At 59.1% G+C, this 14,483-nt stretch overlaps 2 protein-coding genes across 2 annotated transcripts; both read right to left on the bottom strand.

The window, feature by feature from the left end:
* Window positions 1-240: 240 nt before the first annotated feature.
* PTSG_11826 (uncharacterized protein) lies at window positions 241-11,360 on the bottom strand. Its single transcript, XM_004997957.1, has 2 exons — window positions 7,336-11,360; window positions 241-6,921 (listed from the first exon to the last, which is right to left on the bottom strand). The coding sequence occupies exons 1-2, from the start codon at window positions 11,323-11,325 to the stop codon at window positions 322-324; spliced, it is 10,590 nt and encodes a 3,529-aa protein (XP_004998014.1). The 5' UTR covers window positions 11,326-11,360; the 3' UTR covers window positions 241-321.
* An 811-nt stretch (window positions 11,361-12,171) lies between these two features.
* On the bottom strand, window positions 12,172-14,364 carry PTSG_02026 (uncharacterized protein; the record flags this gene model as incomplete). Its single annotated transcript, XM_004997956.1, has 4 exons — window positions 12,172-12,240; window positions 12,398-12,491; window positions 12,765-12,909; window positions 13,128-14,364. 4 exons carry the CDS (start codon window positions 14,362-14,364, stop codon window positions 12,172-12,174), a joined length of 1,545 nt encoding a protein of 514 aa, XP_004998013.1.
* Between the last annotated feature and the right edge of the window lie 119 nt (window positions 14,365-14,483).

The following is a 14,483-nucleotide window of genomic DNA, read 5'->3' as shown; positions in this document are numbered from 1 at the left end:
ATGCTCGGTTGGCTGCGGTGCGTATCTTGCTGCGTTGTTCGAGTGGTTCTATGGTCTTATGGTTGATGTCATCACAGACGTGGGCTGTATAAATGCTACGACTATTTGTGGAACGTGTGCGCTTGTAACTTGGCACTGCCAACGGCCAAAACAAACGCGCATGCACACGTGCCCTTCAACCCTTCAATCTTCCCCGCTTGCTCCCACCACACACACACAAACACACACACGCACACACACACAAACACACACACGCACACACACGCACGCACGCACGCACGCACACAAACACACAAACACTCATAATACAATACAAACGACTTAGATGAAAGTCTGTCCAAGTTCATCGGTTGCGATGGTCTTGACGACGTCACTGGCTCGTAGCGACTGCCGCCGACGGAGTGTCCAATTCGTAACTTCCGGCGCCCGGTGCTGCGGTGCCAACCGTGTTGTGCTCTCCGCTGCTGGTGCCTGGCCTTCGTGTTGTTGACCGCGCACACCTGTCAAGGACACACCCTGCTCGCCTGCCCTTGCATCATGGTACTGGCCACGTTGCTGCGACGTGTGCACACCATCACCACCACCACCACCAACGCCGTCACCGCCGCTGCCGATGGGGTTGCGTGTCGTTGGTGCCAGAAATCCGCGCTCGTTGCGGGAGCGGAAGGATGCGGTTGGTGGCTGTCGTCCAACAATCGGTGTCACTGTGCGCGTCCACTGCTTGTAACCGCCAACGTTCATGCCGTCACTCTCACCAGCATCCGCGATGCCGCCATAATTGCCACCCACCACATCATCGTGGTAGTAATTGTGGTAATCGCTAGCATCATCATCATCGTCGTTGTCGTCGTCGTCGTCGTCGTCGTCGTTGTGGTCGTCATCCATGTGCCCGCGACCCATCATGATATCGCCAGGATGCAGCCGGCGGTGGCGTGTATCATCAACAGCGAGCGACGGTTCCAACAGCACAGCGTCCAGTACATCAGCGTGATGCGAGGATGTGGTGGACTTGAACGACAGCCTCGACCCACGCTGCCAACGATCAATGCCATCACCACCGCCGCGTCTCCTGTGCTGGAAACTTCCGCCACGCTGTTGCCGTGGGTGCTGGTGACGATGGGCACTGGCTCGAACCGCACTCGCCTGATCACCAACCCTCTCGTCGTGGGCAAAGCCAGTCCGCACTGTTTCACGGTGCAGTGTTTGGTACTGGTGGCCCGAACTGGACTGTGGCGTTTGGTGGTGATGTGCAGCAGTCGTCGCTCCACGTGTCGAACGCACGTCACCTCGCAATGCTTCAGCCCCAGGTGACGACCACTGCTGCCCCATCATCATTGCGGTTGAGTATGCTGGCGGCGCGTGACGCTGCTGTTCTGCAACGACGCCAACGGCTCCAATGTCGCTTGCGCGAAGGGCCGCGGTACCTCGTTCGCGCTGTTGCTGCCGTGAGAAGTACTCATCATAGTCGCCCTCGAACCGCAACCTCTCCGGCTGGTGTCGCTGCTCATGGTCCTGCTGCTCGTCGTTGACGCGGTGCTGTTGCTGCTGGTCACGCATGCGTGCAGCTGTTGGTGCTTGCCGCCGCGCAATCTGCATTCCACTGTAAGTGAAGCCAGCATTCGCCCGTGCTGTGCGCACGTGGGCGAGGCCTTCCATCGCGCTCGAAGGGTGGTGATGTAAATGCCCCGCGCTTGGCGTGGCGTCGCTGGTCACGGTGCCATAATCATCACCACCGCCGCTCAAATCTGCAGGCGGCTGCGAGGAGGAAGCGCTTAGAGCCCCACCCCACAGCTGCGCCTGGCGGTGGTGCGCACGGTGCTGCTGATGATGATGATGCAATTGTCGCTGCTGGGACTGGCCCTGGTCTTGCAGACCAGCGTGCCAACTCATGCGCTGTTGCTCGTGTCGTGGCAACCACGTTGCTGAGGATGATGGTGATGCAATGAGCCAGCTGCCACGGCCAATGTGGGACCGTGACCGCACCCTGCGTGATTCCCCACCACCACCACCACCACCACCACCGCCACCGCCACCGCCACCACCACCACCGAAGCGTGCGTTGTCCTGGCGCGTATTCGTGCTGGAAACGGAGTCGTCGAGCGGCTGCGCGTCCTGCGTGTCCGCTGTCATCACTGTTGTTGCAACGCGATAGCTCGCACGCCGCGGGCGCCTTGCAGCACCTGTTGCCCGTTTTTCTGCGCCGGCTGCACCGCCCTCGTGTTGGCGTTGGCTGCGACCACTCTTGCGTCGCGTGGATGAGCGACTGGGTTGGTTCACGCGCACAAACGCAGACAGCACCGTGCTTCCCTCGCCGTGTTGCTCATGTGCGTGGTCTGTGTCAGGCCTCACCTCTGGGTGCTGCTGCTGTTGGTGATGAATGTTCGGGGCTGCCGATGGTGCTGCCGAAGCAGTGGAGGGATCCAGCCCGTCATCGCGCGAGTGCAATGCGATACGTCGGCGCATGCTGAGCCGGCGCGTGTATGTGGCAACAGGCATTGCGAGCGGGGCGTCAATGTCGGCGTACAAGAAGTCAATGCCACCGGTCGTGACCACGTTGCCAAACTCCACCGCAGGCAAGTCGTGCGACCATGCAGAGGAGCTGCGCGTGGTGGCTGTGGGTGCGCGATCTGCGGGGACCGGCACGAATATGTCCTCAACCTCCCGCGCAAGCTGAAGACGGTTGACGGTGTCGAGAACACTGCGCAGCCATATCAGCTGCAGTCGGCACAAGAGCGCGCGCGCGGGCTCAAAGCGTGCATCGTTGCCGCCAGGACCACCACGGCCACGGCTGTCTGGGTGTTCCTCTGCGTCGCTCAATGCATGGCGCAAGGACAAGGACGTCTCTGTGGAAGCACGAGACAGGCCAATGCTGGAGAGATCGTCTCCAAAGCTTGTCGAGGACACGGGGGAGGGCGTTGACATGCGAATACGGCGCCACACTTCTTCCAGGGATGAGCGTCCAACCACAGCACCACGCTCCCTGCCACCACTGCCGTGACCGGGACTCGATGCTGTTGGCGTTCGACCGACGGGTTGCGGGCGCGGTGAGCGCAGCAGGTGCGGGGATGAGGTGCTTGATCGCACGAGTGGCGATGATGTCTTGACGCGGCCAGCTACAGCTGCAGCGCTGCCCACACGGCGCATGATGGGGCGGGGGCTCTGTTGGGTGGTGCTGGTGGTGTCTGGCTGATGTGATGTCGATGGTGCAGAAGGCGCTGGTTGCCGCGGAGGTGACATCACGACGTTACTCTGCACCGCATCTGTCCATGCGCGCTCTTCATCAAACGACTCCACTTGTTGTTGTTGTTGTTGTTGTTGTTGTTGTTGTTGTTGTTGTTGTTGTTGTTGTTGTTGTTGTTGTTGTTGTTGTTGGCGTTGTTGTTGTTGGCGTTGTTGCTGTGGTTGTTGCTGTGGTTGTTGTTGTTGTTTCTTCCAGCGTGGAGGGCTCTTCAGCTCTTGTCCTGTTGCACGCTGCATTGCCTGTGCAATTCCAAAATCCAGCACTGCCAAACGGTTTCCACCACCACCACTACCACTGCCGTCTTTCCTTCGCGGGGGCGTGGCCAGTGCGCCAGGAGTGTCGGGCGAGGTATGATGCAGCGCTTCTGTTGCTGCTGCTGTTGAGCGGTGCGGCGTTCCCGATGCTGATGAGAAGGAAGTGGGCGGTGACCGAGGGGAACGGGGCGATAGCGGAGATTTGGCCGTGGGCGTCGCCGACAGGGAAAGTGGGCTCCCACGCAGGTCATATGTTTGCTCCTGCGCGTAATGCCACGCAGAGCGGAGTGCGTGGCGTGGGTCAGGCAGGCGCTCATCTCCACCGCCCGTGCCAACGCACAGCGTGACATCTGCCCCTCCTTGGCCCCCGTCAACGCTGCTGCCGAGCTTCGCCTCCAGCGTATTCAGGGCCTCAATCATCAGCGACAACACGTCCTCCTCTGCACGTGCGCGCCTGCGCGTGTTGGTGTGCTGCACAAACCGCGCGAGCCATGCCTTCTCCGCGCCACTCGCCTCCACGTCATTGCCGCTGATTGTCGACGAGGTCGCAATGGAGGAAACTGACGGCGCTGCCGACAGCCCCACCGGTGCCGATTGCTGCGAGTACAGCGGTGCAACACCGCCTTTGCCGCCTGTGCCACCCTGTGCCGGCTTCTCCCCAAAGGCGATGGAATGCCGCCTGGACATGCGGCGCCGAATGCCGTCGCGAAACCGACCAGCGAAGGACTGGCGGTGCGAATGATGGCGAGCTGTGCCCTCTGCATCGACCCCACGGCTGCCGCCAGAGTCATGTCTTTCTTCACCATCATCACCCTCTCTTCCTGCTCCACCACCGCGACCACCTCCTGTGTCGTCAGCGTCCTTCGTGTTGCTCTCGTCGTCACTGCCGCTGTGGCCAACATAGAAAGGGCGACGAGAACGATAACTGGCATTTCTGCCACGCTCACCACGAACAGCAACACCAGTTGAGTCGGTGGGTGTTGTGGATGTGTCTTCAGGCAGCTGTGTGAGAGCTGCTGTCGCGCGTGCGCCTTCCGACTGCTGGGCTGCTGAAGCACCGCTGCTGTGGCCGGTCGTGGTGCTGGTCGTGGTGCGGTTACTGCTGCTGCCGCTGTTGACCTTGCTGCCACTGTTGACTTTGCTGTCGCTGCTGCGTTTGCTGCGCCAGCTCATCCCGCGACGAGACGACCGGCGCGTGCTGCTGGCTGACGACGATGCCGGAGACGGCGCGCTCGTTGGAACGGCAACGGAGCGAGTCATGTCTGCGGGGATGAGAGGGGCAAGGCGCTGCACAACTGCACGCGCTGGGAAGCGAAGGCAGTCCTTGAACACCGACAGTGAAGCCACCTGTTCCGTCACGTCATCTGTAGGCGCCGCTGGCATTCTCCCAGCACCCATCAGCACCGCGCGAACCTCCCGCACGCACCGCTGCTCCACAGGCAACGACCACGAGCCCAGACGCGGCAACAGCTCCTGCTTGATGTACAGCGAGGCCAACGTGTCACCGTGCGCGTCATCCTTGGTCATATCAGACCACAGCTGGCTTCGGCCTGGTTGCTGTGCGAGATATTCACGCCGTCGTTGTCCTTGTTGTTGCTGCTGCTGTTGGCGATGGTGCAGAAGAACGTCTGTTGCCATGTCACTGGCAGCACTCGCGCTCGCACCAGCATTTGTTCCACCGCTGCTGCGGCCATTGGTTTTGTCGCCATCAGCCTCGCTGGCACCGGCACGGGCACCACCAAGGATGAGCCTCACTTGCTCTGCCAAGGAGAGCGGCTGCTGTTCGTTGGCATGGGCAGCGCCTCCGAAGATGTCTCGGGTGTCCCACGCCATGCCATCTTGCTCGCTGAACCCTGCTGCTGCTGTTGGTGTTGGTGTTGGTGTTGGTGTTGGTGTTGGTGTTGGTGTTGGTGTTGGTGTTTGTATTGTTGGTGCCGCGCTTTCGGTTGGTTTCCGTGCTGATGCTGATGCTGACACTGATGTTCCGTCGTCACCTGCGTTGGCGTCGGTGGTGCCCGTATCATCGCCCTGCGAGTGCAAGCGCAGCTGCGCTTCCACCAGGACGTCGTGCGCCACCATCATGACGTGAATGTCGGACAGCGTTTGTAGGTACTTGGCAATCAGCGTCTGCACGCCTGTCTCAAAGAGATGGCATGCGACGGCACACATGGCTGGCTGGAACACCGTGTCTTCTGTTGCCTTTGTTCGGATCAGCCACGGCCCAAGCTGCAGAGCAAGCGCATGCAGCCCATCACCTAGCTGGTACGTGTTTGCATCAGAGTCACCGCCCGCAGGTGGTGCAGACGGTGGAGGCACAAACGCGCTCCCGTTGCTGTTGCTGCTGCTGTGACTGTACCGGGCACTGCTGGCTGTGGTGTTGGTGCTGGTGCTGGCACCAGTGTGTGTCGCCGGGGGACGAAAGCTGCCGTGCTTGTGCTGCTTGTTCATGTCGATGTTGCCTCTGTTGCGGTGCTTGCTGCGGCTACGCTTTTGCTCTCGCCGGACCCACAAGGCAAGGCTGCGGCCGACCTCACTCCACGCCACTGTCTGCATGATGGCCGACACAAGGTCGTGGTTTGGGTGCTCGGTGTTGTTGAAGAGCGCGCCCTGCACCTGATATGGGGAGCACTCGCCATCTTGGCTGTATGTGCGCGTGAGGCAGGAGTAGCAGAGGCAGCGGCGGCACAGCTCCTCCTGATCATGCTCGCGTCCGCCCATTCCGCTGGCCATGGTCGCTGTTGTGCATGCGGAGAACGCACGCGACGACGCACGCGATGTGGCAGTGCTTGCGGCTGCACTGCTGTCGGGTGGCGGTTGTGGCCGGAAGAACGCAACATCGTATGCAGATGCCGGCATGTGTTGGGGGGAACTGGTCGCCTGCCGCACGAGCGACGCATGGCGGCGTCCTTGACGAGCAGGTGCCGCGTGCATTGCTGGCGACGCTGCTGGCACTGCCTCAGATGGTTCTGTGTCTGTTCTGGCTCCTTGTGGTGCTTGTGCAGCCGTTGGTGTCGTGCTCTCTGCTACACCTGTGCTGCTGCCATCGTCGGGGCCGCTGGCGTTGCTGCTGTGGCCACCTGGCATGTCCTTGGCAACTGAGGCCGCATGTTTTGGGTTTGGAGACAGTGCCCTCAACAGCATGGGATTGGGCTGGTGGTGCTGGTGCTGCGGCATGCGGTGTGTGGGTGTAGCTGAGGCGGCAGTGGAGGTGGCAACCGACACATCGGAGCCAGTGCGTGTGGAATCGACGGCGTGCGATGATGGCTGGTGCTGGATGCACGAAGATGGCAGCAGGACGAGGGGATCCTTCAGGCAGAGAATGTACTCCAGGAGGAGATGCGCAACAAAGTGGATGGGGGTGGTCTGGTCGGCAATGAGTGCCGTGTTGCCGTCACACACGCGTGTCCGAAACCGGTCATACACGTCCTGTCGTTTGGGCCACCGGTGGGCATAGGGACATCGAGAGGATCGCAAGCAAAGCAGTGAGTGGATGACGAGAAAGGGAGTGTCAGAGTGGCAAGCGAGTCCATCGCACAAGCAAGCAGCCTTGACATCAGGCCTGCATACCCACAGAGGAAAAGTTGCGGGCAGGCAGGATGGCCATGCTAACAATCACGTACGAACGAGCACAGGGACAATGATGCACACACGCGTGCACATGTACACACACATACAAGCATAAACAGCCACACACACAGACACGCACACAGACACAGACATGTACACACACAGACACAGACATGTACACAGACACAGACACAGACAGACACAGACAGACACAGACAGACACACACACAGACACACAAGCATACACAGCCACAGAGAGACGATTATACGCACCTGGTCTGTGCGAGGAATGTCTTGCAGAAAGGGGGTGACGATGGCCGTGGTGGACTCAAGAAGACGTTGACAGCAGACAACAACAAGATAGGGGACACGGCCACCCCACACTGTGGACTGGGGCTCCTGTCGCAACAACAGGGCTGGCGCAAAGCCCAGTGGGCCCTTCCACGGGGCATCCTTGAAGTAGTGCAGACCCTCCATGTGCTGCAGGGCTTGCGTTGTTGCGTCCAGCAGTGATTGCTGGGCCACCAACTCGGCCTCAGCCTCAGATGCCAGGTGGTGTCGGCGGTGTTGCGGCAATGACGGTGATGATGATGCTGATGACGATGACATAGATGAGGACAGCCATAATCCCGACGACGGCGCGCTCTGACGTGCGGGCGTGTGCATGCGAGCACGCGCGTGTGTTTGAATGTGTGTTTGGGGATGTGGCTGTTCTGGTGTGATGGTTGTATCGAGATCGTCGGCATCGTCATCACCATCGTCATCTCCGTTGCCGTTGCCGTTGCCGTCGTTCCTGGCTGGCGCGCACGGCACGGACAGCTGTGCCACGAGGCGCTGTGCGCGCGCGTGTGAGAGGCGGCAGCGCGGACACGTTGCTGTCATGCGGCAGCACCGGTGCTCCTTCCGCGCGAGAAAGTGGTGGGAGAGCAGCGTGTTGCCTGCACATGTGCCTTGAATACGCGGCACGCATGTGGGGTGGACGGCTTGCTTGCAGCAGCGGCAGGTGTAGCCTGGTTCCAGCAACCAAATGGCAGCGCCACAAACAAGGCACACGTCCATCTCGTCAAAGTCTGTCAGCAGCAGGATGTGCTTGTGTTGGATCAGCACAGGCGGGTGCTGGTGCCGCGGTCGCCTGTCACGCGGTGGAGCAAACAACACCGCAGGGAAAAGCACGGTGGTTGTACTGTTGGTGGTGCCCCGCTTTGCCGCGCTGCTGGCACTGCCACCTTTATCATGTGCTGTTGTGCTGGTGGTGGATGCACGCCTTCCGCTACTGCCGCGGCTGTGGCTGTTGGTTCCGCTGATGGTGCTGCCCCTCTGCTGCTTGCCGCCATCCTGTGCTTGGCTGCTGTTGAGGCCGCCGTCCTCGTTCGCAAGCAGCGCCTCAAACTGCTTCGGGAACCGCTTCGATTGCTTGCGCGTGTCGCGATCACGAAAGGCAACGCTACCACCAGCCGTAATCATGCCCTGCCATGCTGCTGACGATGTGCCGAGGTTGAAGCCCGCATAGCGCAGAATCACCGTGCGAAACAGCGACAGGCAGTGGTAGCGAACCTGTTTCTGCCACTCCTCCACGTCCACATCCGCGTCACCCATCGCGTCATCACTGTCGGTCCCATCGCACTCATCACTACCACCATCATGAGTGCTGTCGCGTTGCTGTTGTTGCTGGTGCTGTTTTTCTGCACTACTCCTGCTGTTGTTGTTACTTGTGCTGCTGTTGTTGTTGTTGCTGCTGCTGTTCTTTTCCTGCCCGTCGTCGTCTTGCTGTGCTTGTTCTTGTCTTTGCTGTTCTTCTATTTCTATTTGGTCTGTCTCTGAGGTCTCATGCTTCCCTTCCGCTTTCGTCTCTTTGGTCTTGCCCTTGGTGCTGCTCTTGCTGCGCTTCCAGTCGTTTGACCTCTGCTCGCTGTGTTTGTGTTTGTGTTTGTGTTTGTGTTTGTGCTTGTGCTTGTGCTTGTGCTTGTGCTTCTTCTTTTCCTCACTGCTGCTGTCGTTGCTGGCTGCCATGGGCTGTCGCTGCTGCTGTTGCTCACGCGCCATGCTGGAGAGGACTGCGTCAACGTGCAGCACAAACACCTCCATGATGTCCTTGGCTGTTTTCATGTGCGTCATCGCAGTGCACCCGGTGCAGAGAAGCCCGTGCAGACTGGAAGCAAACTGCAGCCGCAGCGCCCACAGCGCGCGCAAGAACGCCTGCCCGCCAAGGGTCAGCCCCATCTGGTGGCGGATGTACTGCGCCACCTGCGCCAGGAACGTGTCGAGCCCAATGGCGCTCTGTAGGGTGTCCAGCCTCGCCGCTGACAAGCGCGTGGGCGCATCGGCGTGGGCGTCCTCCGTGGCGGGATGCACGATGGCGCGACCCAGGCCAGCACCACGCCCTCGATAGTCGTTGAAGCAGAGCATGATGTACCGCGCGGGGGTGGCAGGGAACGTCAGCGTTTGCTGCGGAAGAACGTCGCCACCTGCAGCACGCCGCTGCCGCTCGCCCAGGGTCGCACCACGCACGCTATCCAGGACCAGGGAGCCGAGCTCATACCAGTTAAGGGACTGCAGCTCGCTTGGGCTGTAATCACCAAACACACGCGTGCGCGTCTCCACGCTCTTTTCCAGCTCTTCTGCTGACAGGCGCTTGCTATTGCTGTTGACAGAACCGGCGGTGTCGCCTTGGTCGTTCAGGCGCCTGCTCTTCTTTCTCTTCTCTAGCGCCTTCTTCTCCTTTTGCTGCTGCTGCTTCTTCTTCTTCTTGATCTTCTTCTTCGATCTTCTTCGCTCTCTATCCCTCTGCTTGTCCACATTTGTGTTCTTGACCCCGTTCTTGGTGCTTGCAAGCACGCCCCCGCCACCACTGGCATCAGCACCCTCTTCAGTCTCGTCGTCATCCGCGTCAGCGTCATCATTGCCTTCTTCATTCTCTTCGTCCTCCCCATCATCTTCGTCAATGTCCTCAAGGTTTGAAGCTCGGTTCTTGCGCCCCCGCTTCGTGCGACGCGACAGCCTGCCTTGCCGGTGCTGGTGTTGCTGCTGCTGTGTAAGGGACGGCTTGAGGAGTGCATACGCCGTCACGGTGCGGCTTCCGCGCTCTGTGAGCGAGTCGTTGCTGCCCGTGTTGGAGAAGGAGATGGCAGACACCGAGGTGGCGCTGCGGAGGTCAAGGACAAGGCCCGGGCCAGTCGCACCCGTCTTCATGATCCAGACACACTCCGAGCAGTCGCCGTATGAATCCGTCAAGAGGTTGGCGGGATTGTAGGCCTGTGAAGTGGCGAGGTCATCGCACAGGCTCCACGCAACGACATACATTACGTGGCGGCGTGTGGGCTTCGTTGCAGCGAGGAGGGCGAGTGCCTGCTCGGAGAGCTCGTACTTCGCCACGGCGCTTGTCATCCACTCTGTCTCATCATCTGCAGCATCCTGCAGGGAACTGTTGCGTGTGCTCTTTGATGTGGCTGCATTGGCAGACGCCTCATGTGGTTGCCGGTGTTGTTGTGAATGTAAATCTTCACCGCCAAGGGCACCTGCGCCGAGCTGGGCTTCTTCTGGGATGGCGGCCGCGCTTTTGTGTTGCTGTTGCTGCTGTTGCCGCTGTTGCTGCTGTTGGTGTCGCGGATGGCCACCCTTGACGCGCTTGGACCAGGTTCGCTTGCCCACCTCCAACGGCAAAGGCTTGAGCGCCACAAACTCGGCCTCGCCTGCCGCCTCTTGGTCCTGAAAGTCGCTCAGTGTGATCGGCGTAGCATCTGAAGGAGCTTCATGGTGTGTCTGCGACGCGCTGTGCTGGGCGGCCTGTTCTTCTTCGTGCTGGTTCTTTAGCTCCACTGAACTGCTTTCCGCAACGGTGTCAATGTTGTGGCTGGGGTCGTTGTTGTTGTCTGCCTTTGCGCTACCATCTTGACTGTTGTCCGTGCTTGCAAGCAAAGTAGGTTGTTGTTGTTGTTGTTGTTGTTGTTGTTGTTGTTGTTGTTGTTGTTGTTGTTGTTGTTGTTGTTGTTGTTGTTGTTGTTGTTGTTGTTGTTGTTGTTGTTGTTGTTGTTGTGTAAGTGTGGCGGTGCTGCCCTGTGCTGTGCTCCCGGAGGCAGAGCTTGCCTCCGAAAGAGCCAGGGCGAGTGCAGCACGCGATGGTGATGATGTTGAGGGTGTGTGGTGTGCCGGGATGGTTGCGCTGGCAGCCTGGCGAGCAGCCGGTGCAAGGCCGAAGAAAAAGTCCTGGTGGCTGCGAGAGCTCAGGCGTCGCACCAGCTTGCCTTTTGCATCTTTGCCGGCCATGCCACTGGTGGCAGTGTTGCCAGTATGACGGCCACTGCCACTGCCACTCAGTCACTGCAACTGTCCTGTGCGGAGTGGTTGGGCCGCATGCAAAAGTGCAAAGGCTTGTGTCCTCTGTGTGTGTCGGTCGGTCGGTTGTTGCTGGAAGCCGTTAGATTGAGACTGTGACGTGCAAGATAGCACAGGCAGCTGCCTGTCCACGAGTGTTGCTGGTGCGTCACACAACACAGAAGGCTGCTGCTGCTGCTCAATAGGATTGTCCGATCGCCACGCCCGCGGTGTTGTGTGTCTGTCTCCGCACTTGATGTTTGGTGGCGACAACACAAGACCGGCACGACAGCCAGCGATGGGAGAAATACGCACCCACCAACCAAACACAACGCGCAACAACAAGCAAAGCGCACAAGGAAAAAACCAAAACAAGGAAATGAGTGGCGCAAAAGATTTGAACTGTGTTGTTGCGTGCGGTGCTGTCTGTGTGCTGTGTGCTGTAAGTGTGTGTGTGTGTGTGTGTGTGTGTGTGCGTGTGTGTGCGCGCGCGTAGGTGTGTCTTTGGATGTCTGTGTGTGAGTGTGTGCGTGTGTCTTGGGATGTGTGTGTATGTGCTGCGTGTGCGTGTGTTTGTGGTGGATTCACATCAATTCTTTCGTTCTTCTTTTCTTCTTTTCAGTGTGTTGTGGCAGACACGCCTTTTCCAGGAGCCAACAAACCAGCAAGCCAGCAAGCCAGTTAGGAAGTCACCAGGCAGCAATCTCCTTCGTTAACACGACCAGCATACCTGCGGAACCTTGCTTGCATGCAAGCACGAGTACACCCCGTTCCTTCCCCACCACAACCCGCACCCCCTTAGTGTTCGTCTTTGCCTTGGTCAAATGTGAATGTGTGAGACGACGACAGCACGGCGCACACGAGCTCCTGTCGTAACAAAAGAAGCAAGAGAGCAAGAGAGCAAGAGACAGAAACGCCCAGAGGACCGAATGAGGAAATGACACACACGCGAAGAGCACAAGAACACAAAGTGTTACAACATCTTGCGTTGTTGGCAGCTTTCCACAGCCGAACACACGCCCACCTGCGTCATGTTGAGAATCCTAAGCGCACACTCGACGTCTGCATCGGAGGTGGAGGCTGCAGGCTGCATGCCAAAGGACAATGTCGGCCCAGGTCTGCCAAGAGCCAGTTTCAGAGTTGGACAAGCCATGTCACTGGCACGCCGCCGCACAGATAGATTTTACAAAGGCTACCGCACACACAACGTGCTCATGCAAGCCCTTGTGCGAGCCCTTGTGCGCATGCATGCACCCACCAAAGCACCAACACACGCACCACATGCACACCAACACCCGCACCACATGCACACACACGCACACACACGCACACACACGCACACACGCACACGCAGCACTTATTCGCATTCTTCATCACGCTTGAGGGCTTACCTGTCATGTCTCGTTGATGACGAAGACAGAGGCCAGTGATGCTGGCGGTGGGCCTCCTCCTGCTGTCTCAGCTGTGCCAGCAAGGAAATGTGTTGCAAGTGCAGCTTGTAGAGAATGTCTTGAATCTCGGATGCCGCGATCTCATCTGTACAACGTGGCAAGTAGACCGCAAGAGAGAAGCACGGGCAGGATGACTCAATGGCTCAATGACTCGATGAGGGCTGTGTGGCAGGGCACTGAAAGTGTACGTGTTGAGGGGATGTGCTGAACGTGTAGAGCAGATTTGCACCACCCTGGCGCGCCGTGGCACCCTGTGCTGTTGCACATTGCAGCATCAAGTGCTTGCAAGCAAACACAACTGACCGATGGTGTGGAGGTGCTGCAGTGGTTCCTCTGCAGGCCACGCCGCTGGGAAGTGAGTAGGAGGCAGTGGCGTGTGCTGCTGAAGATCATAGTGCATCGAGGCTGAGCTGTGGGTTGGATAGTGTTGGCACTGCTGGTGATGCAACTGATGGTACATGTGCGAGTGTTGGGGCGCGTAACTTGTCATAGCTGCCGCAGTTGAGGACACCGGCAGTGGGGACGTTGCCTGTGGTGCTGGTGGCTTTGTCGTTAGTGGGGTCACTTGAGCCAGTTGGTGAGAGCCGTACACATCCAACCCTGGGTATGTTCTTGTCGCCGTTCCTGATGGCTGCTCCTCGAACCCCTGCTGTTGATTCTGTTGATCGTACTCTTCTTCTTGCACTGCGCCGAAGGCCTGTTGTAGCTGCAGCTGTGGGTGTGTCCGAAGGGGCAAGGCGTACTGGCGGAGGGTGGCGGGCGAGCTGGGTCGGAGTGCAACCTCGGCAGGGAGGCGCCGCTGTACCAGCTCTTCTTCGTAGCCGGTGGATTGCTTGTTCATTGAAGGCGAGCTTGGTGGCAGCCTGGTGTTCGCACCAGTAGGTACATGCAAGCTGCTTCCTCGTGCGCTGCTGACCAGGTCTGTAGATCCCGAAGGGGATGCTGGTGTTCTTGAGGTGACGCTGCTTCCACTCGCCAGCAATGGGAGTGTTGAAGCCTTTGAAGTTGCAGACCTGCTGCTGTTGCCACTGCCGCCGTCACTGCTGTCGGCGGAATTACGGCTGCTGCTGTTCGTGCTGTTGTTGTGGCTCTTGTCTGCGATGTTGTTGCTGCGGCTTCTGGTGTCGTTTCGGGCTCGCACAGCTGTGAGCGAGACAGGCAGGGAAGGCATCTTCCCTTTCGGCAGCGGTAGCAACAGCTGCTGGTCTTGTTGCTGCTGCTTGAAGTTGAACATTGCCAGAGAGTTGTTTGTTGGAGTTGCTGGCTCAGTCGCTCCGGTCCCTTTCCCAGTCGGCGTGGCAAAAGCAGCTGGGCTAGCTGCATGGCGTGCATGTGCGCTTTCGTCGCTGCTATTGTTGCTGCTGTCATTCTTTGTGCGCTTGTTGCGTGTCCCCTCAGCATCCGTGCGCTCAGGGTGCAGGGTCCCGCTTGAACCAAGGAATTCAGCTGCCTCTTCATGACCATGGTCGTGACAGCTCCTCTGGCGTTCGTAAGTCACGCTTGGCGTGAGCGATCTTTCAAAGTTGAGTCTGCGGGCCATGAAGAAGGGTGTGCTGGAGTGTGCGTGTGCGTTTGTGTATGTATGTATGTGTGTTTGTGCGTGCGCGTGTCCTTGAAGCAGTGCAGGGAGGTAAAGAAGTTTGGCGGGAAAGTGAGTGT

This window comes from Salpingoeca rosetta (genome assembly GCF_000188695.1).
Source record: "Salpingoeca rosetta unplaced genomic scaffold supercont1.3, whole genome shotgun sequence".
NCBI classification, from domain to species: domain Eukaryota; class Choanoflagellata; order Craspedida; family Salpingoecidae; genus Salpingoeca; species Salpingoeca rosetta.
The sequence above is the reverse complement of the archived record's forward strand: the minus strand, read 5'-3'. Positions and strand labels throughout refer to the sequence as shown.

What these genes read in the sequence shown, in the direction of transcription:
- PTSG_11826 (XM_004997957.1), bottom strand. Translation starts at nt 11,325, where the DNA reads ATGGCCGGCAAAGATGCAAAAGGCAAGCTGGTGCGACGCCTGAGCTCT. An exon ending in ACATTCCTCGCACAGACCAG is followed by an intron (nt 6,922 to 7,335) that starts GTGCGTATAATC and finishes CCCAAACGACAG; the next exon opens with GACGTGTATGACCGGTTTCG.